Below are 24,708 nucleotides of genomic sequence, written 5' to 3' on the forward strand. Positions count from 1 at the left end.
AGCAGTGGGAGGGCAGTGAATGTGTCCCTCTTGGTCACATCTGTGTTCCTTAGCACTGGCATGTGCCTAGCTCAGAGAAAGAACTCAATCAATATCTGTTAGAGGGCTAAATGCACACAGGGGGTACCCAATACATGCTTGTTGAGGGGTTAATTGGCTTTTCCGAGCCCCTCCGCTCCCCACTGTGCCCTGCACACAGCAAACAGGCACTAGAGGAAGTTGGTCTGAATGAGTCAGTTTAGTCCATAGTTTCATGAACCACTCAGTGCACTGGGAACACCCAGTCCATCATTAGCCACCACTGCCCACCCCTGGGATCGCTGCCATTCCCCATGAGGACTCACCTACTCCACCCCGCCCCCCACCCCCCACCGTCAAGTTTTCTCTAATTTGTATTTCTCTCAGAAAGCAATGGATTCTTTCCCCATCATGTTATGTTTCAATATTAAACGGATCTTTGCAAACCACACCCTCCCAGAGATTCTGCTGATGTCCCCTCCCACCCTTTAGGGTGGATGCTCCCTGGGGTGGTGGTGGGGCTGGCCTTGAGTCCTGCTCGGTCTGGCCAAGGATGTGTGAACACATTGTGTGTCTGCGCTAATAGTCCTGGTATAGGAGTATCAGTGCTGCTTGTTTAAAAATGCTGATTCTTGGCCCTACCTCAGAGGCACAGAACCAGACCCGGGGAAGAGGTCTGCACCAGACCCAGGAATCTGTATTTTAATAAACTTCCCAGCAGATCCTGAGGCATAGTAAAGGCTGAGAATCCCTGAGCTGGAGATGGGGAAAGCACTTTGCCAACCCCCAGATGTGAACAATAATCATCATTCCTACACGTCCTGGGCTGGCGGGGCCAGTGCCTGTGGGACTTTGGCTGAAGCAGTCCCACATCTGGGTGGCTGCACACATGCCACAGCAGCAGCTGGTGTCCTTCTGGCTCCCTGAGCTCATTAATCACACCTTGACTGGCCTCCACTTACATCCAGTAGCCAGCTGGGCTGGGCTGGGCCTCGTCCGGGGGCTGGGGGGAGGGGGGAAGCCAGCGCTGGACACACTCTGCCCCAGCATTACCTTGAACTCCCACCCCTTGCAAGAAGCAGCTCAGACTCTGATTCTGTGACAGGCCACCTCTGCCATGGCCCCAGGGGCCCCACCTCCTGGCATTTACACCCTGTGTAATTCCCTCCCCTGGAGCATGGACTGAATTTGGTGACTCACTTTTAATGAAGACAATACAGCAGAAGTAATGAGATGTCACTTCTGAGATGAGATTAGAAAAAGATGTGGCTTCTCTCTTGAGTGCTCTCTCTTTTACGCTCCCTCTCTCGGATCATGTGCTCGGGGGAAGCCACTGCACGTGTGAGAGGCCCACGTGGGAGGGACTGAGGCCTGCAAACAACCACATGAGGGAATGTGGAAGCAGATCCCTCCCTGGTCAAGCCTTCAGATGAAACTGCAGCCCCAGCCTACAGCCTGCTTGCAACCTCAGGAGAGACCTTGAGCCAAAGGCACGCATCTAAGCCATGCCTGGTTCCTGACTCTAAGAAACTGAGATAATAAATGCTGGTTGTTCACTACTGAAGCCCGTGCTCCACAAGAGAAGCCACCGCAATGAGAAGCCCGTGCACCGCAACGAAGAGTAGCCCCTGCTCGCCACAACTAGAGAAAGCCCTCGTGCAGCAACGAAGACTCAACACAGCCATAAATAAATAAATGAATAAATAAATACATGCTTGTTGTTCTAAGCTGCTAAATTTTGGGCTAACTTGTTATGCAGCAATAGATAACTAATACACCTCTTCATCTGGGCACCACTCCAGCCACAGTTCTTCTTACATCTCTCCTTGCACCCTTAGCCACAGCCACACCAAACAATTGACCAGTCCCCCTAACGAGGCACACTGATTCACGTCCCCAGGTCTCTGCTGATGCTGAGCCAACCTCCAAAAGGACTGGGCCACCTGATTAATGTACACCTCTCCCAAGACTCAGCTCCGATGTCACCTCCTCTCTGAAGCCTTCCCTTTTTCTGTGCCCACCTCAGCCTGAGCAGTTCCTATTAAAACAAGTCTAACACATTCCCACCCTTGTTCATTTACAGTCAGTCTCCTCTGCTAGACTGTGAGCTCCTAGAAGGCAAGGCCATAGTTGGATTCTCTTCTATCTTACCTGGTGCTTAGCACAAGGTCTGACACAGAGGAGGTACAGGGTTGATGAGTGAATAACCAATAGGCAATGAGTGACTGATTCTGTTCCCCATGGCCTGTCTCACCCCTGCCATGTCCCAGGGCTGTGCACTTTCACACTCAAGTAAAGGAAACCAGATTTGTTGTCTTCCCTAAGAAACCAGCCTTTTCTCCCAATGCCCCCATTTCTTTTCCAAGACAATCACAGCCCTGTAAGCTGGAATTCCTGGTTCCCTCTGATTCCTCTCCCTCCTCCCTTTCCAATCTGTCTCCACATCTCATCTGACTCACTGCCAAAACGTCCCTTGACTGCACCCCTCCTCTTCCCCAGCACTGTGGACGCCCAGTCCATGCAGCCATCATCACCTGAGATCACTGCAGCAGCTCCCCCACAGGCCACTGCTCTTGTCTCTTATACACCCACTTATCCTCCCAGGACCCTTAAAATGCTGTCTCAGAGGGCTGGAGGGAGGAGCCGTGGGGATGGTGGATGCGACAGAATTTCATAAAGGTCAGGATCGTTGCAATTACCCTGGGCTAAGCTTTAACTGGGTCTTCGAGGCCCCTGGAAAAGGTCCAAACTCGTAGCCTGGCACCTGGAACACCCCAGGACCCAATTCCAATTGGGAAGGCAAGAGGAAGTGGCACAAACAGGCTTCAAGTCTCCTGTGTCACCACCATCACCACCGTAGCTCCCACTGCAGAGAACCTGTGCCACGCTGGGCTGTATATGTGGCATCTCATTTAGTTAACATTTATTAACCTCTTACTGTATATTAGAAGCCATCAAAAGTGCTTTACGTGTCTTAAGGTCTTGAATCCTCACAACTACCCTATGAAAGAGGGTTTCACAACTCGGATCAGGACGTCCAACTAGTAACCGGCAGGGCTGGAATTTGAACCCAGGTCTGTCTACCTTCACGGCCTTCTCACCACCATGCAGTACCTCGTACAAACTTCTTATGTTTACACACCACCTTGGTGACTCTTGGCCATAATCCAATACTACCTGTACTACTGTTTACTTAATATTTTTCTTTAAATTAACTTAAGGGGCACAGTGGTTAAGAGGGCAGTTTGGAATTACATTGCCTGGGTAAGATTCTGTGCTACCTCCACTTACTCACTGTATGAACTGTGCATGAGCTGTGATTTCTTCCTATAAAATGGTACTTTCCTTCATAGGGTTCTCGTGAGGATTAAATGAGTTAGACATGTAAAGTGCTCAGCACACAGTAAGAATGATAATCAGGAGGGCTGGCTCACAGCGGAGCTGCACTTCCCCATCTCTTTGAATTGGAAGTAACCACATCACTTGCCTTGGCCATTGAAACGTGCATAGGAGTGACGTCTGAGCCATTCCGGGGGGGAAGATTTAGATCCCATATACAATCTGTCACACTTGCTCCTTCCTTCTGCCCTGGTGATCACAACATTCCAAACGGGGGCGTCTCCATCTGCTTGGCTCCCAGAGGGAGGAATCCCAAGCTGACTCACAATGTACAGGTAGCATTAAGTGAGAAATAAACTTTTACTGTTTTGTCACTTCAGCGTGGCCTGGCCTATACTGACTGATACAGCAAAAGCTCAATGAAGGTTCTCTTATAAGTGTTATTTACTATGACTTATACATTTTCTTAAAAAGGAAACCACATCACTTTTGTAAATGAAGAAATGAAGTGTCACCTGGCATCATTACGTAATAATTAAAAGGAGAACCATTTATCCTCAGCTAAAATCAGCCTGCACACCCCCTGTAGTACGTACACACACCACCGTTCAAGAAGTGCTGTTTAATGCCTCCCTCTAAGAAGCTGAACGACGGCTGTAGATTTGGAAACCCTGGCCACAGAGGGCCTCATGGTCAGCTCCAGGCCTCTGTGTTCACCAGCCTCCCCTCCCAGCTGCCAGGTTCAAGTCTGTAGCCAACACCAACTCCACACACTTGCAGGGGCACCTGCCCCGCCGTGGCCCTTACCTCGGCAAACAGTGCCATTCTCCACGGCCTCGAAGCCCGCTTTGCACATGCAGCGCCCGATGGGCACCAGCCACTCGCCGTCCCCATTACAGTAGAGCTTGATGGGCACGTCCACCTCCTCCGCGTTGGCGATGCAGCTACCCCGGGCAGCCACCAGCGATGTGCTCTCAGCCCCGGACAGAGTCTCCTGGAAGATGGCGCCGTTCTGGATAATGCGGGGGCACTTGCGGTAGAAGACGCGCACGGCGATGAGAGACATGCAGCCGCCATAGTCCTGGAAGGCCAGGTAGAAGCCACTGCGGGACACGGGCCCGAAGCTCCGCACCTCGGTGTTGATCTTCATGACCCGGCCACCAAGGTCCACCTGGGAGAAGCTCTCGTCGGCGGCAATGGTGTCCACCTTCACCCACGGGTTCTCCATCCAGTTGGGGAAGGTCTTGGTGGCCGAGTCGAAGTCGGCCTCATAGTAATAGAGATTGAAGGTCTCTTTGCAGGAGCCAGGCACGCTGGGGATGCTGCTGCAGTCACGCACTGAGAACTTCATCTCTACGTGGATGCGGTGGGCGCCGCGGCGCCGGATGAACTTGGTCCGTAGCCAGTTGTTCTGGCTCGATTCAAACACATTGCACACCTGGTACGTGCGGATCGTGTTCATGTTCTCATCGTAGCCACTCACCTCTTCCCACTGCGGGTGAAATGCTAGTCAGGTGGGGGAGGTAGGGGCTTAGCCCCAGGGAACACCCTGTCTAAGAGGGGAGGCACAGACTCTTCCCTAGGGAATCCTCCAGTCTGATGGGGGTAGACAGGACACCTACCATCAGGGGCCTCCTAGTCTAATGGGGGAGGCACAGACCCTAGCTAAGGGAGCTTCCAGTCTGATGATGGAGACATGATGCTTACCATCAGAGAACTCTAAGCTGAGCGGGAGACATAGCCTTGGCTCTGAGGAATCCCCCAGTCTATGAGGGAGACATGCCAATCTGATGGGAAGGGCACACACCCTGCTCTTGGTATTGCCCTAGTCAACGTGGGAGATGTGACCCTTACCCCCAGGGGTAACTAATCTGATAAAGAAGACGTGGCCCCTGTTCCTGGGAAGCTCCCACCTGGAAGGGAAACCAGGGAGAGGCCCACCCTGTCTGAAAGCAGACAGAGCTTGCGCTTGGGGAGCTACCAGTCTGATGGGGGACACAGGAATTCTGCCAGCCGGGAGCTCCCTGTCTGATCAGGGAGACACAGTCCTTGCCCTTGGGGATTCCCAGTCCAATGGAAGAAGAGCCCTCACCCCCATAACAGGAAGACAAGGCCTTCCCCCATGAGAGCAGCTCTGCTCTGGGGCCTTAAGTGGCTAAGACGGTGCCTGGAGGGACACCTTCCCGCCTTCCCGCCTGGGGTCCGCACTTCGGCGCTTCACTGGGCCCCGGCCTGCGCCCTCACCCAGCTGCAAGTTCCCAAGCCCCTCGGCTGGAAGGGGCTGGGCAGGGCCATGGAAAGTTGGAAATGGAAGGGCACAGGCCATGTTCCCTCCACAGACGCTCACAGGCCAAGCTCACTCGTAGGCTGCGCCTTTGTTCACACTTTTGTGACCCCTCGAGCACCTTTCATCTCTCTGTCCATCCTCTGGAACCTCTTGCCACAGGCTCTCCCTCCAGCTGCAGTGTTCGCATTCACCGACTCTCCCTTGGGCCCTCGGGGACAACCTGCCTGGACAAGTGCCGGGCACCCCCGGCCCTCTTGGTCTGGTCTCCACAGCGGGACTGAGAGCTTGTTGGGCTCAGTCACCCATCCCCTCCTTCTCCTGTGCCCCCTTTGGTGTTGGGCTGGCTGCGTCCGGGGTAGACCCAACAGCAGAGTGAACCCCACTCACCTATGCTGGGCCAAGGGTGGGTGCTGTAACAGGATCTCATTTCTCTGTCATGATTATCACATGTGGTAAGTAGGGTTATTTCTATTTTAGATGAGGGAGTAGAGACCAGAGAAGCGAGGTCACCTGACCCAGGTCACACACAGACCCAGACCCAGACCCATGCTTGTCCGCACTGTCTTGAAACATGAGGACCCAACGGTGGCCCAGGAGTCCTGGGTTTTGTCCCAGCTCTGCTAACTTGATGTGTGGCCTTAGGCAAGTCACTGCCCCTCTCTGGGGCTCTATTTCCCCAACTGCCAAACGTGACTTTGAGGGGGGACGGGGGCAAGCGGTGGGAGAGGTGTCACCCTCTTTGTCCTTTTGCCTCCCTCAGATTCTCCAGGCCAAGTCTGCACAGGGCGGGGTGGTGTCTGCCAGCCCAGGGAGGGCTGATGCTGTGAAGGGCAAGCGTGCGTGGGGAAGGCTGAGCTGGCCCAGCCGCTCCTTCAGTGGTGGCTCTGAAGCTCCCTACGTTGCATTTAATTTTTTTTTTTTTGTGGCACCATGTGACAAAGTCAGCCCCTTGTTTCAATCACTGCTCTTCTTCGGAACTTAATTAGAGCACTTAATTAGAGCAGTCTGCCTTTCTCCCCTCTCTCTAATTAACATGCAGAGGCCCTGCAGCCTAAACACCCCAAATAATTGCGTCCGGGGGCCCTGCAGCCCAGCCTGGCCTCATTACTGGCAGGGTGGAGATGTGCGCCCAGCCGCCTTCACAGATGGAAAATTGGTGACAAGAAAGAGCCACAGAAAAAGGCCTGACCCTGGGGCCCTGCCTATTGAGAGCACGGACCTGAGGGGGGTGGGGGGATGCAGCTCCTTGGGGTAGCAGCTGAGTCCCGGCGGAGGAGCTGGGATAGGGGGAAGGGAAGGGATGGGCTGTGGGAGCCCAGAGCCCTCCCCAGAGACCAGGGGGATGAGGAGGGAATGATACTAGGACTGACAATGATGACGGTGACAGTTACTATAGCTACCTGTCACTAGGAGCCCACTCTACATCAGGCACCGTGCTAGACACGTTGCAGGAGAACCTCACAACAGTCCTATGAGGAAGACATTATTATCACCATTTTATAGTTGAGGAAACTAAAGCTCAGACAGGTTAAGGAACTGGCCCAAAATTACACAGCTGGTGAGTGGCAGAATTGGGACAGAATTTCAGGAGTGTCTGAGCCCACAGTCTCTATGTAACTGCGGGGCTGGTTGTTATGGGAAGAAAGAGGAATCTCAAATCGTGCCTGATCTTGTTTGTTCTCGGGAAGCTCGCAGCCTCCATGGGCTCAGACCACCGGACCCAAGGCAGTGGGATGATAAGAGCTCAGGAAGGGGGAGCCTAGTGTTACGGGGACCCAGAAAAGGGACCCAGAAGACTCGGTCACAGCCCTGGATGCAAACCTGAGCCCTCATCACTTACTAGCCATAGGGTCCCTGGCAGGTGGCTATAGCTCTCCGAGCCTCAGTTTCCGCCCCTGTAAAATGGAGGGGATTCCTCCCCATAGGACTGGAGATGATGTAAAGGTGCTTTGATATAGTACGACACACAGTAGGTGCTCAGGAAATGACAATTCACCTTCCTCATCTATAAAATGGGGATAGTGCGTGTACCACTTCTCAGCCTCGCTTTTATTTATTTATTTATTTGTTATTTTTTGGCCACGCTTGTGTGGCTTGTGGGATCTTCGTTTCCCAACCAGGGATCAAACCCAGGCCCTCGGCAGTGGAAGCGCAGAGTCCTAACCACCGGACCACCAGGGAATTCCCTCAGCCTCCCGTTTAGAATTCTATGGGATAAAGTCTGAAAGCATCCAGCATGTTGTCATGGTAACTAGCACTCCATCAATCGTAGGGGACCAGCAGGGTGGGGCAATGAGAGGCCAGGTCCTGGGACCTGAAGGAGGAGAAGGGGTTGGAATTCGGCGGGGTGGGGGAGGCGGGGCATCTGGGCCCTGCAGCAGAACCCGAGGTATCCTGGGAGACCAGGCAGGGTTTGAGGACCACTGACTCACCCCTGATGGAGGATGCACAATCCAGCCCAGCTCCGCCGTCGCTGTGGTTGAGTCCATCAGCGTTTCTGTGGAGACAGCAAAGAGTCATCACTGAGCTGCCTATGAAGCACCGCCAATCACCAAGAACCTACCTCCTGAGGGCCTGCTCTACAGAGCGCTACTTCCATTGCTCCGAACAATCATCTGGATCTAACCCTATAGACTACCCTCCCTTTAGGTCCTGCCTCTCACTCCATAATCCCGCCCACTCATACACTCCAGCCAATCATCTGATTCTATTCTTCTAGACTCCACCCCTTAAGGTCCAACTCCAGCCCTTTCACACAGGATTATGCCCCACCCTCTTAGCTAATCACATCCCTCCAACCTAGGTATTGCCCCTTTGCTCCTTTACTGGTAGGGAAGGGTCTTAGTCTGGGGTCTCCTGGATGGGTTTCAGAGAGTCCTCAGGAAATCTCAAATTTTAACTTCAGACTTAGGGTTCTGTTAGCTTTTCCACTTGCATCAAATTCTCAGAACTGGAATGTTGGCCTTACAGGGGCCTCCCTTGGGTCCCAGCCAAGCCGCATCAGTTATCCCACATTGGCCCTCTGGCCCACACCTCCTGTGAGGGATACCTTTCCCCCTTCTCCAGGAACTTGGGGTTCTCCACTGTGTCCTCAACCCTGGGCCCCCTCCCCTAGGGTTCAGCCAACTCTGCCCCTAGGATAGGGCCCTGGGGACGGAGGGGTGTTAAGGGGTGAGCACTGTGTCCAGTGGGGCCAGACCATCACCTGCCCTCTGGGGGTTCAGGAAACTCAGATCAGCTTCTGAACCAGCCAGGCCCCACTTGCCTCCCCTTATTCCAGCAGCTGGAGGAAAAGAACCATACGGCCAATGACAAAGGAGACCCACAGGGCCAGAGATCCCCAATCAGGCCCAGATCAGGCTCAGCACCCCTCCCTCTACCCCTTTCCTGCCACAGGGGATTCCAAATACTTTTTGAACTGAACTACAATGCACTGAGAAGATTTAAATTGCTCAAGTATTCAATCGCCAGATATATCCTGATGCCCATTATGTACCAAGCACTGTACTGGATACCCTGAGGGAAAAAACGGTGACTAGCAAAGCCCTACCATGGAGCAGTTCACAGTCTGCTAGTGGAGATGGGGTAGGAATACAAATAGTTGTGAGAGGGTAGGCGGAGAGACCCAGAGCATCACAGCTGGACCTTCCACACCACCTAGATCAGCGAGACTGAGCGAGAGGCATGCTTGCAGCTATGCTCCAATTCTGTGCCCAGGACACATCACTAATCAATCCCCACACTCTGCGGCTACACAATGCTTCTCACCACAGTGCTCCAGGAGACGAACACCCACCATTTGAGATGCTATCCCTGGTCTAGCCTAACTGCCTCATTTTAGAAATAGGGCAACTGAGGCACAGAGAGGGGAAGAGACTTCCTAAAGATCACACTGGAGTTGGTGGCAGAGTGGGAGGTGAGGGTCTCCTGCTTCCTACCCTATAAACTTCTAGACACTTAGTTTGATGGCCTGGGCTGGATGAACTAGGGCAGAGAGAGTGGGGGCAGGGTACACAGTGTCCAGGCCTCTGTGAAGGTCGAAATGGGAGTAACAAGGTCTTGAACTAGGGCAGGGGAGGTATGGATGGGAGGGTGGGAGAGAAGGAAGCATTCAGCCAGAGGTGACCCCAGTCAGACCTGTGAGCTGACAAGGGAGGATGTGGCAGTGTCCTCATGACCACCTGTGGCTTGCGTTTGCGGTCACTGTGTCCCTTTGCACTGGGGGCTGGCAAGGGGGGAGGAGGGTGCCAGGGACGGTGGAGTCCAGTGCCAAGGGCATCTTTCTGATGGCAAATTGGAGGGAAGTTGTATTGTGCTGCTTTGGAGCTGAAAAAAAGGGTTCCTTTTCACACTCCGAATGCTACAGATTTTTCCTCCTGGAGAGAACAAGGGCTGAACTTTTAACCTGTTTTCTCTCATCGGCCTCAGCCAGAGACGCGCCAAGCCGGGCTCTCTGCCTGGGCCCGAGGAACAGCTGCTGGGAGCCGTGTGGAACAAGGGAGAGAGGAGACTCTGCTTGGGACCAGAAAGGGGTCGGGCGGGGGAGGCAAGCCGCCAAGCAGGTGGCCCCACCCCTTGGCTGGATTCTTGGGCTGACCCAGAGGCCAAGCACTAGAGGATTCCACAGCCCAGAGAAGGGCCTGTGAACTGACATCCCCATCGCCTGGGTGGAAACTCAGGCCCAGAGTGGGCAAATGACTTGCCGAAAGTCACGCACTAAAGGCTGGTCCTCAAACTCTGGGCTCCCGGGCAGCTCAGGCTTGGGGGTTCCACTGCCCTCCCCCCCTCAGCCTCCCACCACATCTGGAACCAGCAAGGGGAGGATCTCAGAAGGACAGGAAGTCCATGGGCAGGCTGGTTCACAGCAAGAAGGGGCGAAAAGGAGGGTCCAGCTTGCATGTCCCCTGGGAAGGACACAGAAGGCCGGCACCTCCTGGGCTCCCTTCTCACCAAGTTGATCCTGGGCTCTGCCTTGAAGGCTGCCTCTGGGAAAGCTGTTACCCCTGGGGCCGTGGCAAGAGGGAACCCCGGGGTGTTCTCCCTACAACTTCCCCTTGGCCTTTTGCCTTTCCATGTCGACACCTCCCTCCACCCTCTGCAAAAGAGGCAGCTAAGCAGAGCAGATCAACTAGGGTCGGGAGGTCAGACTTCAATTCCAATACCCGCTCTGCCACCCACTTGCCTTGTAACCCTGGACAGGCAACCTTTGTAAGCCTCAGTTTCCTCACCTGGAGAATGGCCATAATACCCTCCGAGGGTGGACAGGAGGATGCAAGGAGACGGAAGGTCTGTTAGCTTGCAGCCCAGCGCAAAGCAGATCGTCAATAAGCGGCAGCTATTCTTTCTTAGACCGAGTGTGGTGCTTTTTGGCCGACCCAGCGCCTGCACACACCCAGCGTTTCCTCTGGGCTCGTTAGGTGGCCCCGCAAGTGAAGGCGAGTCCAAGCAGCTCCCGCCACACCCCAGACCACGCTTGCCAACATCTGACAAACATCAACCTCTCGCTCAAGGGCCACGGCCTCTGGGGAGCCCCTCCTGGCCCGTCTGATGCTGCTTTCCTGGGATGCCCTGGTTTCCTCTTTGTTTCTCTCAAACCAAGCCCCAAAGTCAAACTCAGTTTCCCGGGGAATCTGCGGTCAGTAGTTCTTGCCTCAGGAACCTGGGTGGGTTCAAAAAGCCAAGCCCTGTTTCCATCACCAGCACTTCCCTCCTCCCTGTAACACCCCAGACTTTGCTCCTCTGATCTCAAAAACCTACAGAAGGAGAGAACGCATGTTCACTGAGACAGAGACCCTGTCCATTAGGAGCCAGAAACCCTTACCAACATTCTCACAATGATGCCAAGGGATAGTTGATACTGTCCCATTTCACAGATGGGAAAACTGAGGCTTAAAAAGGCTTAGGAACTTGCCCAAGGTCACACAACTATTCCATTCACACGCGGTGCCCCAGCTGCAGATTGTTTGGTACTCTCTCACACACACTGTTCCTTCTGATCTTCTCCCCTTCTACACCTTCTTTACCTGCCCCAAGACCCAGCACAGGGCTTCACACTTAGTAGGTCTTCATTTGAAGGCTGAAATCCCCTTCCCTCCCCTAAAACTGTACGGCTTGAACACATGCTCCATCAGGATACCATCCATGACTTCAGCTGTTTCCACCTACAGCCTGCACTGTTATTTAATTACAAAATTTCTTCTCTTTTTTTTCTCTTAAGTGCATTTTAAAGAGGAAAAAGGTTATCATTATTACAAATGGTAAACCAATATCACTTGCCATAAAAGGAAGGAAAATAAACATAAGACCATTACAATTAAAAATGCTCGTCTGCAAACTAGCTAACATCATCTCACTTCCTACAGTTTGGGGACCACTAGGCTCCACCAAGCTGCCTGTGAACTGCTGGAAATGTCCCCATCCCCATCCCCACTGTGACAAAGACAATCCTGTGTGCAGGGGAAGCCACTTTTGTTGTACACAGATGATTGATTAATCACCACATGATGTGACAAAGACCGCAACGGGAACGTGTATGGGGTACTGTGTGTGATGGGAATCGGGTACGGAAGGCGAAGAAAGCAAACAATGCAAGGACAGCTTCTTGGAGGGAGTGACATGGATAAAGGCTTGAAGAATCAATTAGAAGGGAGTTAGGAGAGGCTGAGTGGGAAGGTTATGCAAGGCAGAAGGGACAACAGAGGCAAAGGTACGGAGGAGACAACAGCATGGTCTGTGGGAATAGATGTGTGGGGGGCAGGGAGCGGTGGGAGCTGAGGACTGAGCTGGAGAGTTGGAGCAGGAACTGCCCAGTAAAGGTCAGCGGCTCTCGGAGGCCCCCTTGCTGGACCACACCCACCTGCCCACATCTTTCCCAGCCCCCCTGGTGCCGTCCACACCCCCCATCCTGCCTGACACTGCCCTTCCACTCACCTCTGGGCACTCCCACCCCAGCTAGCCCTGCAAATGTCCAGTTCCCAAGCCCTGGATGCTCTAAGTGACCATTAAAAAATCCCAGTAGGAAGATGAGGAAACTGAGGCTCTGTGGACAAGATGCTTAGCATCCAGCTGAAAGCTGGAACCAGGGCCTCCAGCCACCAGCCCAGAGTGGGAAAACAGGGTGGGAAAACAGGGTCTGGGCCCTGGGAGCGGCTTTGGCCCTTGCCCCACTGCTCCCGCACCCCCTCTGCTTCCTGGAGACTGCACAGAAGGAAGCAATCAGGAGGCCCCAATTGCACAGGCCGGGGAGGCCCGAAGACCCCTCTGGCTATGTGTGAATGAGCAGTGCACATTTCAGAAATATTTGAGCTAAAAGGGGAGACACAATGAAGTCGTTAGCGTTGGGCCAACAGGAGGGTGGCTTCGCGGGGCTCTGTTTTCAGGCTGGGGTAGGTGGTCGTCCTCTGCTCCCCGACCCACCCCTGGTCAGCTCTGTCTGACCTCCCTCTTGGGTCATACTTCTCTAGGGCCACAGATACTGTTCATCTGCACTAATGACAGTAGGTGAGAGTTCCAAAGACACGAGGAGGAACATTCATTAAATGCCTACCATGTGCTAGGCAATGAGCTGGGCACTCCTAAGTATGGCCTCAGGCTCATGGCAACCAGAGGGGTACACACTATTAGCCCCATTTTTCAGATGCGGAAACTGACATCAGAGAAGTGAAGCGGCCTACACAAAGGCTCACAGGCAGGGCTGGGATTTGAACCCACATGTGTCTCATTCTTCCTCTGTGTTATTTTTAGGAGGCTGCAGCTACAGCCTTAAAACACACACACACACACACACACACACACACACACACACGTGCACCAGGACTTTTTGTATGCTCTCCCTGTATATGGCCCTGTGTAAGGACAGGAGGGGAAAGAGGCGGGAGGGCAGCAGGGGAGTGGGGCAGACTGTCTATGCTAGAACCTTGGTTCTGGCAAGTTCTAGTGTGTGACTGCAGGCAAGATCGTCCTCCTCTCTGGGCCTCAGTTTCCCCCATCTGTAAAATGGGTCACGTGAGAATTAAGTGACATCATGTAGGTGAGTCCTGTTGATCTCCAGTCTCCCAGGGCCCTCATTCTGGGGGAGCGCTGTGTCTGTTTCCCTCACCACTGTAACCTTAGCACTGAGAACTGGTTCTGACACACAGTAGATATATTCGATCTGCACATGGAAGCTGGGTGAGGTTTCTAAAGCCCATGTCTGATCATGTCTTAACTGAGCTTAATGCCCTTCAGAGCTCCCACTGTCAGCGAGATAAAGTGCTAGCTCCTCAACAATGCATTCAAGGCCCCTGCTGGCTGGGCCAGCTAATTAACTTCCAGCAGTGTCCAGCCATCCTGAATTTCCTTCTGCTTGCAGAAGCTACTATGTTTCCTTGGGCCTTGGTGACTTGACTGTTCCCAATTTTCCTGCTTGGAATGTCTGGCCCTTCCAGCTTTACAGCCTGGCTAACTTCTCTTCCAAAACTTAACTCAAAGGCTCTTTCTTCCTGGCAGCTGTCCCTGAGTTCTCCTGGGTTAAGTAACAAGATCATGGTCATTCAACACACATCTACTCTACCTCCTGTGAGCCAGGCCCTGTGCTGAGCACTGGGGACGCAGAAACAGGTGAGCAGGTCCTTCCCTCAAGGAGCTTCCAGACTAGTGCCTGACGCGTAAACTTTCTACAGGGAGAGGCAGAGTGAAACAGCTGGTCCGGGCCACGAGCCAGGAGACCCAAGGGAAGAAAGGATTAGCTTTGACCAGGGAATCAGCGAAGGCATCTCAAAGGAGGTGGCATTTGAGCTGGGAGAAGAGGGGAAGGGCGTGCCATGTAAAGGGCGTGACAGAATCAAAGGCACGGAGGTATGAAACTTGAGGGGCAGTTTGGGCAACAGTAAAACCTGAGGACGGGGTCTCAATGCAGGGCTCTGGGCTAAGGGTTTGCCATTTATTATCTCATGGCATCGTAACTATTGATAAAGTAGGTACTTTATTGAATCTCCCTTTACAGATGGGAAAACTAAAGTTAGGAGAGATTGTTCAAGGTTTTCATGGCCGGGCAGTGGCGGAGCTGCGTCTGCCTTGCACCAAAGCCCATATTCTTAACCACTGCATCATGCTGGGGTGTCTGTCCCATGGGATGGGAGCAAAGTGCTTTGTGGATGGATCTGGTAGCTTGGAATGGGGCCAGACCTGTAGGGCTTCAAATGTGGAGCTAAGGAGTTTGAATCTTGTCCCAAAGATCCAAAATGGGGCAATGGCGAGCTATAGAGGGTCCCTGAGGAGAGTAGTGACATGGTCTGTCCTGAGAACATGGTCGATCCTGAAGATGGACAGACACCTCGTAGCTATTCCCTGGGGTCTTTGTCCCAGACTGGCCAGCAGCCCACAGCCCAGGCAGCCCTTCGGCCTGGCACATGACGCAAGCCTCAGATGCTGCTCTGAACCCTTCCCAGCAGCTCTGGCTGCTCCCTGGTGGGGCCAATGAGGCTGAGGGGATTCAAACACAAGCCCGTCTACCCCACCACAGCCTGGTGAGATGCTAGCCACAGCCTGGAGGCCAGACCTGGGCTATCAGTGGCTGGAAGTTGGAGCCTTCTTTCCACAATCCACATTAGAATTCTGAGAGGAGGCCACAGTCAGGAATCAGCAGATAAAGTTCAAGGCCATTGATAAGCTAGGTAATTGGGCGAAGTCACTTCACCTTTCCGAGCCTCAGTGTCTTCCTCTATTAAATGGGGATCACAACATCCTCACTCTGTGTACCTCACAGAGTTGCTCAGAGGATCCAAGGAGGAACTGGGTGCAAAGGTCTTTATAAAATGCAAAGGCTGGGCCATACGAAGGCAACAGTGAAAATCACTAACACTCACGGAGGAAGACAGTGGGCTTCACTGACCCTGTCTCATTGACCTCCCAGAGCAAGTAATGGAGAAACCAAGGCTTGGAGAGATCAAGGACTCCCCCAAGGCCACACAGCCAGTAAGGGGCAGGGCAGGATGGGACCTGTTCGGTCTGAGCCCAGAAACTACCAGGTTATGATGCCTCGCAAATGGGAGAGGAAAAAATCAGAGCGTTTGTGTACCATGCCCTCAATGCCAGGTCTTGAGCACTGTGCACACCCCGCAAGGCTTGTGCTGTTATCCTCATTGTACAGATGAGAAAACTGAGTTCAGAAAGGCTGAGAGACCTGCCTAAAGACACACAGCCAAAAAGCAGCAAAGCTGGATTTGAACCATCAGCCCAACTGGGTTTCCCGTGGTCTCTCCGCTGAAAACCAGGTGAGGAACAGCGGCTAAGAGGGTCTTGGGGTCACTGGTCCAAAGCAACCAAGTAGGGGGTGGTGATGCCAGAGCAGCCCTGAGAAGGCTATGGGTCTTATAAGGTGAAATCTGCCAAGAGGCAGCCTGGTATTTTTCCGGCTCGGCCCCCCTGCTCCGCCCCCAGGCTCACGGAAAGGGGACCCGGCTAATGTAAAATCCTTCTGCCCAACGACTCTCCCAGCACATACCCCTACCTGTCCTCCTGCCGCTCGGAGGCCCTTCTCTGCCTCGGTTGCCTGCCTGGAGCCTGTTCTTGTTTTCTCAGGCCTGGCCGGAGGAGTCCCCACGACGCCGGCTCCTCCACTCTGTCCCCCGCCTGCCCACCGCTGGCCTGGGCATCCGCCAGCGCCGGCCGCCTGGCTGAAACCCAATCCTCCGGGCCAGCCGGGGTGCTCGCTAACAGCAGGCCGCATTGTGCGGCCGGGGCTTTGGGAGAGTTTGGATTCGCTGCTTGGGGACCCACTTAACCTCCGCAAAGGACAGGATGATGGATGGGGGTCTGGGAAGGGGTTGCTTGGGGGGCGGGGGGGGCGGTAAATGAACACCAGGGCTTTCTGGGGAAGGGAAAGAAGGGAAGCGGGGACGGGAACGGCCCTGCACACAGAAGAGCTGTCAGTCCTCACGACAACCCTGAGGGATGCCTGTTACTCTTACTGGTCCCATTTTATACAGAAGGAAAATGAAGCTCTGAGAGGTTAGGTGACTTGGCCAAGGTCACACAGCGAGTCAGAAATTGAACTCACTTCTATTGCCCTTGAGTCTTCCTGATACACCAGGCTGCCTTTCACAGCCAGCATTTGTCCAATGCTTTTTAATTTATTTATTTATTTATTTGTATTCATTTTTGGCTGCGTTCGGTCTTCGTTGCGGTGCGCGGGTTTCTCATTGCAGTGGCTTCTCTTGTTGTGGAGCACAGGCTCTAGGAGTGCAGATTTCAGTAGTTGTGGCACGCAGGCTCAGTAGTTGTGGCTCACCGGCTCTAGAGCGCCGGGTCAGTAGTTGTGGCGCGCGGGCTTAGTTGCTCCGCGGCATGTGGGATCTTCCTGGACCAGGGCTCGAGCCCATATCCCCTGCACTGGCAGGTGGATTCTTAACCACTGCACCATCAGGGAAGTCCCAATGCTTTTTAATTTTTAAGGCCCTTTTACTTAAATAAATCCATAGACCCTTCCCACCTATTAAGTAGGTAATAAAAATATAGTGATGGCAGCAGGCATTACTGAGCACCTACTGTGTGCCAGGTCTGTGCTGAGCACTTTTTGACTTTATCTCGTGAGACCCTAACAGTGACTGATTAGTTGGGAACATGCATCATAGCCATTTTGGTTTTTTGGGCCGCACTGTGCAGCCTGAGGGATCTTAGTTCCCCAGCCAGGAATCGAACCCGTGCCCCCTGCAGTGGAAGCATGGAGTCCTAACCACTGGACCACCATGGAAGTCCCTGTCACAGCCATTTTTTAAAAAAAATGCATTTCATTTATTTCTGACTATGTTGGGTCTTCGTTGCTGCACACGGGCTTTCTCTAGTTGCAGCGAGTGGGGGCTACCCTTCATTGCGGTGCGTGGGCTTCTCACTGCAGTGGCTTCTCTTGTTGCGGAGCACGGGCTCTAGGTGCACGGGCTTCAGTAGTTGTGGCATGTGAGCTCAGCAGTTGTGGCTCGCGGGCTCTAGAGCGCAGGCTCAGTAGTTGTGGCACACGGGCTTAGTTGCTCCGCGGCATGTGGGATCTTCCCGGACCAGGGAGCAAACCCGTGTCCCCTGCATTGGCAAACCACTGTGCCACCAGGGAAGTCCCCCTTGCCATAGCCATTTTAAAGAAGAGGAGACACACTCAGGTAGGCAGTTACTTCCGGGACCCGCCTCGGGCTGGCTAAGCGAGGCAGGAGCCCAGGCACCCCAGGTGTTTACAGTAGGCACCCCTTCTGAGCGGTTGCTAAATATTTTGCATCTCTCCTCTGCCCCTTGGACAGACCTCCCACTCTGCAGTCCAGCACTCAAGGCGCTCCTCTCCCTGCAACATTCCTCGCCCTTCTGACCTGCCCAGGACACTCATACACATCCTTCAAGACCCATCTCAAATGTCACCCCCTCCTAGAAGCCCTTCCTGATGACCCCAGCACTGGGGTTTCCACAGTCCTATGTGTACCTCTCATTGTCACCCTTGTCACCCTGCCCTGAGACTTTTACTCATCAGCCCAACTGGATTGTGAGTACAACATGGGCAGGGCAGAGTCTGGATCACTGTGATAGCCCCCAGCCTCTGTTAAAGCCACGTACCCCCCACCTCGCCCCGACCCCCCCACAGCCTACCCAGACATCAAATGCTCTTTTCTGCTTACACCCTCTGGGTGTCTGGATTTTTCCTCCAGGAAATACGGTTACTGTTATCAAGATGGCTCCATATATTATATAATACAAAGCACTTACTTAGTGCCAATGACTGTGCTGTCACTCCTTTGATGCTCATAACATCCTATGAGATAGAATTATTATTGTCCCCATTTACCTATCCACCCATCGTCCATCCAACTAGCCATTCATCCACCCACCCTCTCACTTACACCATCCATCTACCATTCCACTCGCCCTATAACCTACCACCCATTCATCTACCTGCCCATATACCAAGCTTCCCACTTAAGTATCCAATCATCAGGCATACATTTCCCCATTAAACCAACTTCCTTTCCTTCCATCATCTCTTGCTCCTTTTCCTCCTATAGATGGGGGAAAATGAGCTTCAGAGAGGTTAAGCAACTTGCCCAACATCACATAGCTAGTAAGCAGCAGATCCAGGAGTTGAACCAGGTACACTTCTTTTTTTTTGCGGTACGCGGGCCTCTCACTGCTGTGGCCTCTCCCGTTGCGGAGCACAGGCTCTGGACGTGCAGGCTCAGCGACCATGGCTCACGGGCCCAGCCGCTCCGCGGCATGTGGGATCTTCCTGGACTGGGGCACGAACCCGTGTCCCCTGCATCGGCAGGCGGACTCTCAACCACTGCACCACCAGGGAGGCCCTCATTTCACTTTAAACTGTCCTGTTGCATGCAGGTTTAATATTATAAGTCACCTCAAATCCTTTTGGATGTGTGTGAAGTATAAATTACAAATCAATAAGACACAGGCCACTCTAAGTCCAAGCTGGGGACTCTCAGGTTGGAGTCAATTAGGAAGCCTGCTGCAAGACCTGCTGGGACTAGATCTCTTTGCCTCACTGGTACTGGTTTCTCCCAGTGAAGGACAATTAACTCAAATCCCAGAACCCAAACCATACCTCTGCTTCTGGGCAAGATGTCGGGCATTTAGCCACGTGTAATTTTACTGTTCATTCACCCACTGACCCACACACCTACTCATCTATCTATCTATCTTTCCAACCATGCAGTCCTTATAACCCTCCATAAACTATCCTGCCATCTACCCACCCAGCCATCTACCTATTTACCCATTTGCATGCCTATCTATTCATTTATCCATCCATCCATCCATCCATCCATCCATCCATCCATCCATCCATCCATCCATCCATCCATCTTCTCTCTGAGCCAACCTCCCACCCGTCCTTTCTCTCTTTTCATTCATCTATCCACCTGACCATTCATTTACCTGACTATTCACATCACTCGCTCATGTCTAAAAATCTGCCACCTATCTATCTCCTCCCATCTATCCAGACTGCATTTATTGAACACCTACTATGTGCCAGGGCTGTGCTAAGTATTGAAAATCAAAAACAGACTGACCTCTAAATGTGCTGCTTTGGGATAAACTCTAAATCCTTAATGGTTCCCACCCCCAATTCCCAAGGGCTTCCCAAGTTCCACATTCTACCCCTGGATTTGGCCCCTTGCTCAGGCTGACATCCTGGGCTCTGTCCTGCTGCCTCTGAATCTGGTTTCCCTCTGCCTCCAGATAACGCCCTTCACTTGGGCACCCCCCCCTTGGCCTGTAGACCTGGCTTCCCCCATCATATCAGGCATGGATGTGGCTGAGGCCCATCGCACCCCACAGAGGACCCAATGAATGAGAACTTGGGCCCAGAACCAGCCTCACCTCCAACTGTGAACCCCTGTGGCACAGTGTGGAAGGGGGATCCCGAGCATAAACAGACGTAACTGCATAGCAGAGCAGGGACCCTAACCCTGCCTGGGAGTCAATGGAGACTCCTCAAGTGTGTGACACCTGGCCTGAACCCCAAGGTACTGAGCAGGAGACAGCCAGGCTGGAAGGAGGGAAAGGGAGAACTGAGAGGAGGAAGGGTGTTCTGGGCACAAGGAACAGCTTGTGCAAAGGCTGGGAGGAGAGGACAAGCATGGCCCCTGCAGGGAGCTGCACGAGGGAGGAGGAAGTCCTGGGAGAAAGAGAACTACGGACACCACAAAGAGCCTCGAATGCCAGGCCGAATGGCCAAGACCAGCCCGAGGGCAGCAGGGAGCCATCGAAGGCAGGTGGCCTGATTCAGTCGTCACTGCATTCTCTGGTGTAACCGATCCATTTTATAGATGAGGAAATTGCACCCTTGGGATCAGAGAGGTGCAGAGGGCTGGCCCAGGTCACACAGTTGGTCAGGGGCAGAGCAAAGATTCCATCCCACGTCTGATGGCTCCAAAGCCCTCGCTCATCCTGAAAGCAGCTGCTGTCTCAGAGGAGCTGTTTCCAGAACGCCTGCATCCCTCCTATGCTAATACTCCCCCTCCAGCCCTGCCCCTGTGGCCCTCGGTGGCCGCGTCAGTACGGTGATAGAACTCCCAGGGCGCCATCTCTGCTCAGCGAGACGTCGCCTGCTCCCTCTGCCTGGGCTCACTTGCTGGCTGCACCTGGCCCCTCGGGTGATTAAGCAGACACAGCTCTGCTGGGGCGTTTTCTCATGTGCCCCTGTTCCCCATCGTCATCTTCACGATCACAGCCTCCACATCTTCCTCATCAGTTACCGTTCATTCCTTACCGTCCCCGACTTCCTGAGGGGCGATGCCAGACAAAGAGCCAGGCGGGCCCAAGAGCTTTTCACTACTGGGGCTCACGACATGACGGCACAGAAGGTTCATGACCGTGGAAGGGCCTGAGAAGGGACAGGACTTGAAATGAAGGGTCCTTAGGGTGGAGAATACACTAAGGAAAGGGATCTCTGAGTCAGAGGCAGGGAGGAGCCTGGCCAGGAGGTGAGGGAATATGACCCCCACCAGCAGCATCTCCATCACCATGGAGACTGTTTATTGAGCACCGACTCTACGCCAGGCACTGTGCCATGCAAGGGACATCCAGGAGGGCATCTGAGTTCATCTGAGCCTCTCCTGCCCCTTCCAGGGGCATGCAGTCTCCATTTTGCAGACAAGTAAACTGAGGCTCAGTGAGGACAAGTTAGTGGGCCAAGATCCCCCGCAAGTTGGTGAGGAAGGTAGAGTTTGATTTCTGGGTTGTGTGACCCAACTCCTTTCATGACCCTAAGAAGCCTTTTGGGTGAGGGTTGAGGGTTGAAGTGAGGGTTGAAGCAGGTGGTGGGGTTGGGAAGTGGGGGCTTCCATGGCAGCAAGGAATCAGGGAGCAGGCAAGGTCTGCTCCGGAAGCGGGAGGCTGTCCCCAGGGAGGAGGAGTGGACAGGGCACAAGGCCACCTGACACTCAGTCCTGTGCTCTTCCCACCACAACCTGTGGGTGCCTTTGCAGCCCGAGAAGTGTCAGGAGGAGGGCATGGCCGGCCCCAGGAAGTGGGTTGTGACAGTCACATGAACTGCAGTGGGCTTTTCTGGGCTTCCGTGTTGGGAAGGGTGCAGGGGGTGGCAGAGGAGACTTCTTGCCTGTGCGAGAGATCATTCCATGGAGTCACAGAAGGCTTCCAGGGGGCGTCAGCCACAGTCCTGGGAGGGCTGAGCCCTGCTTTCTCACCTGTGATTTTATAGGCCTCCAGGCCAGTGCTGCCCTGGGAAGCTGACCAGGTGCTGATGGGCCGGGCAGCTTCTTCCATCACCTGCCCTGAGGGGACGACCCAGACTGGCCTGACTTGCAAGGCCTTCTGTGGGCTGCCCTGGCCTCTGACTCCCTCCATGCCACGGGGCCAGTCTGTTCACTGTCAGAGCCCATGTCTTCTTGTCTCCACTGTCGAGTCTTTGCTCTTGCCTATACCCCTGCCTGGAACACCTTCTCTGAAAAGACAGGGCCATGGCAAGCAGGCAGAGCAGCAGAAGCGAGGCCCAGGGCAGGAAAGAAGAGTCCCTTAAACATTCCAGACCTCCTTTTGCCTCCTCTACCGGCCCAAGCCTCTTCTGCTGCCCACCTTCTTCACCTGGAAAAGCCCTCTTTACCCTTAAGACTTAGATCAGGCATCTCTTCTTCCAAGAAGCCTTCCCTGACCAACACCACGCCTCCGCTTTCCCAGCAGGGGTTAGATGCCCCTTCTCTGGGCAACAATTTTCCAGAGTGTATCTGATGCCCCTTCCTAACCTGGTGTTTAGATGGGGGCAGGAGTCCTGCACTGTTGGCTGCTGGGTGGAACGTGGTGGCCCCTGGTGTCCAGTGTGTCCAGGAGACAGCTCCCCGCAGATGCAGGGAGAGGCCACATCAGAGGACAAGCAGGTGGTCTGTGCCAGGACCACAAACACAACGGGCCGGCCCTGCCTCAGAACTGAGCCCAGGAGCAGCCTCCTCAAGCTGCTGGCTGTGCCACTCAGCCGGTCCACCTGGGAGCTGGAGACCACAGGACCACTGGCCACAGTCAGGCCCAGCTCCCTGCCCTGATCAGCCCTCAGCGCTCCAGGCCCACACTGGGGGTCCCGTTCACTAGGAATTCCATGGTACCGGTGGTGGCAGTGGCAGCCTGGGGTAGCCCCGGCAGACACGCGGACGCTGGGAGCCGGCTCAGGAATTCCTGCTCTGATTAAGATACTGGATCTGGAACCTCAAGCGTCTCGCCGCGCTGGGATAGGATGCTTCTCTGATGGGGTTAAGGTGTGTGGTGGGTGGTCCTGCTGTACCCGCATGCTGGCCGGCGCTCCCACTCCCTTCCCCGCTGGCCCTATCCTCCCCATACCCACTCCAGGTCTGCAGCCTCAGTGAACTCATCTGGGGAATGGGAGCAGTAAGCAAGGCTTGCTCACAGGTATGGATACAAAGCTCCTAGCACAGGCCTGGCACGGTCAGCTTAGCCCAGGAGAGGTTAGTACCACAATTTTTTATCACCCTTCATTACCCAGAGGCGAGTGGGACTGAGAACAGCTCCCAGAGAAACCTCTGGGGTGGGGTGGGATGGGCAGCTGCATCCTGACTTCTAGCTGAGTACCTACTACATGTGCCAGGCACTGCGCTAGCTCATTTTCATGGGTGATGCCATTTGGTCCCCATTTCACAGATGAGGAAACTGAGGCTCAGAGAAGGGCAGTGACTCGCCTGGGGTCACCAGGGAGCTAGTGACAGCACTGGGATCCTCAGCATCATCTAGGGCTTCCTGCTGCCTCCTATTAAAGCTCAGAAAGTCCCCCATGCTGGGCCTGGTAGGGAGCGTTAACTTGGCCTTATTTAAAGTTGCAATTATCTGTCCCATTTCCCTCTGGTTACAACTGAGCTCTCCAGGGAGGTGGGAAGACCCTGACGGAGGATGCCAAGAACAGCGACTTTCTAAGGAATCCTCCCTGAGCCTGGGACTGAATGGGCATGGAGGACATGTGGCTTCCTGTTCCTGGGCCTCTCTCCCCTTTGCCCCTGCCCCAGGGAACTGACCAGGCCAGCACGGGGGACTGCGAGGGGCTGTCCCAGGGTGGGCAGGCTCCTTGTCCTGCAGAGGCTGTGAAAGGATCACACCAAGGGCTGAGCCACAAAGATAGCACCAGATGTAGAGATGGAAAGACTGAGTCAGCCCGGGGATTGGTCTGAGATCCCATGGCAAGGCAGCAGTGTGTGGGTGAGACAGATCTAGAGAAGGGCCCCTGAAAGCTCGTTGAGAGGGAGAAAAATAGAACTGGGGAAGGGCCCCGGGGATGAGCAGAGAGTAACGGTGCTCACAGGCGTGGATGTGAGGTTTTCAGTGGGCCGGTGCCTTCTGAAGGCCTTGTGGGGGACAGGATGCAACAGATGAAAAGCCTCAGAAAGGAAGGTCTGGGCCCAGCCTGCGCATCGGCCACTCAACGGCGTGGCCAGAACTGGTGCCCAGATTGTTTGGCTCCCAGTCTCCCACCTCTCACTGAGACGCAGGATTATTCAGGCATACGCACCCACTCTGCTCTCCCACACGCGGTCTTCAACACCCCTGCCCATGTCCTCTGCTCTGATTTCAGCACACTCGCTCACAGCACACCTACAGCCACAGTCCCTACCGGGGGAACCACAGACTGGCCAGGGTGACACTGAGCAAGCAGTTCTGGTACCCGCCACCAGAGCAGGGAGCAGACGCTGGGCGGTGGGACGAGATGGGCAGGAGAGCGGGAGCCTGGTGGTGGGAGCCGGTGGTGGAACCCAGGTGTTGCTGGGTCCAAATGGCAGGGAAGCAGCATAGGCTGTGGTGTTTGCAGGGAATGCAGAGTGTACGTTCAGAAGTTAGATCTTGATTGGAACCCCACTTCCTAATCCAGGGACCTCAGGCCAGATACTTCCTTTCCTGTGACAGTTCACAGGTCCGCGAGCTGTGGAATGGGAATCACATTGGTACCTGCCTTGCAGGTGGTCGTGACAATAAATAAGATCATGCCCAGAAAGCGCTCTGTCCAGTGCGTGGGCTCAGCAAAATACAGTGCTCAGTAAAATACTGTCTATCGTTAATATAACTCAAATTTCTACACAAAT

At 54.0% G+C, this 24,708-nt stretch overlaps 1 protein-coding gene across 1 annotated transcript in view; it reads right to left on the bottom strand.

The window, feature by feature from the left end:
* Window positions 1-23,413, bottom strand: part of EPHB2 (EPH receptor B2) — a 136,576-nt gene extending 113,163 nt beyond the window's left edge. Inside the window, exons 1-5 of the mRNA XM_060141961.1 lie at window positions 23,320-23,413; window positions 21,823-21,909; window positions 20,886-20,999; window positions 8,077-8,141; window positions 4,165-4,849 (exon numbers count right to left, since the gene is read on the bottom strand). Of these exons, the coding sequence (XP_059997944.1) occupies window positions 4,165-4,849; window positions 8,077-8,141; window positions 20,886-20,999; window positions 21,823-21,909; window positions 23,320-23,413 (1,045 nt within the window). The remainder of the gene's footprint in view (window positions 1-4,164; window positions 4,850-8,076; window positions 8,142-20,885; window positions 21,000-21,822; window positions 21,910-23,319) is intronic.
* Window positions 23,414-24,708: the final 1,295 nt, after the last annotated feature.

The sequence above is a fragment of the Lagenorhynchus albirostris genome, chromosome 2, assembly GCF_949774975.1.
Source record: "Lagenorhynchus albirostris chromosome 2, mLagAlb1.1, whole genome shotgun sequence".
Lineage (NCBI taxonomy): Eukaryota > Metazoa > Chordata > Mammalia > Artiodactyla > Delphinidae > Lagenorhynchus > Lagenorhynchus albirostris.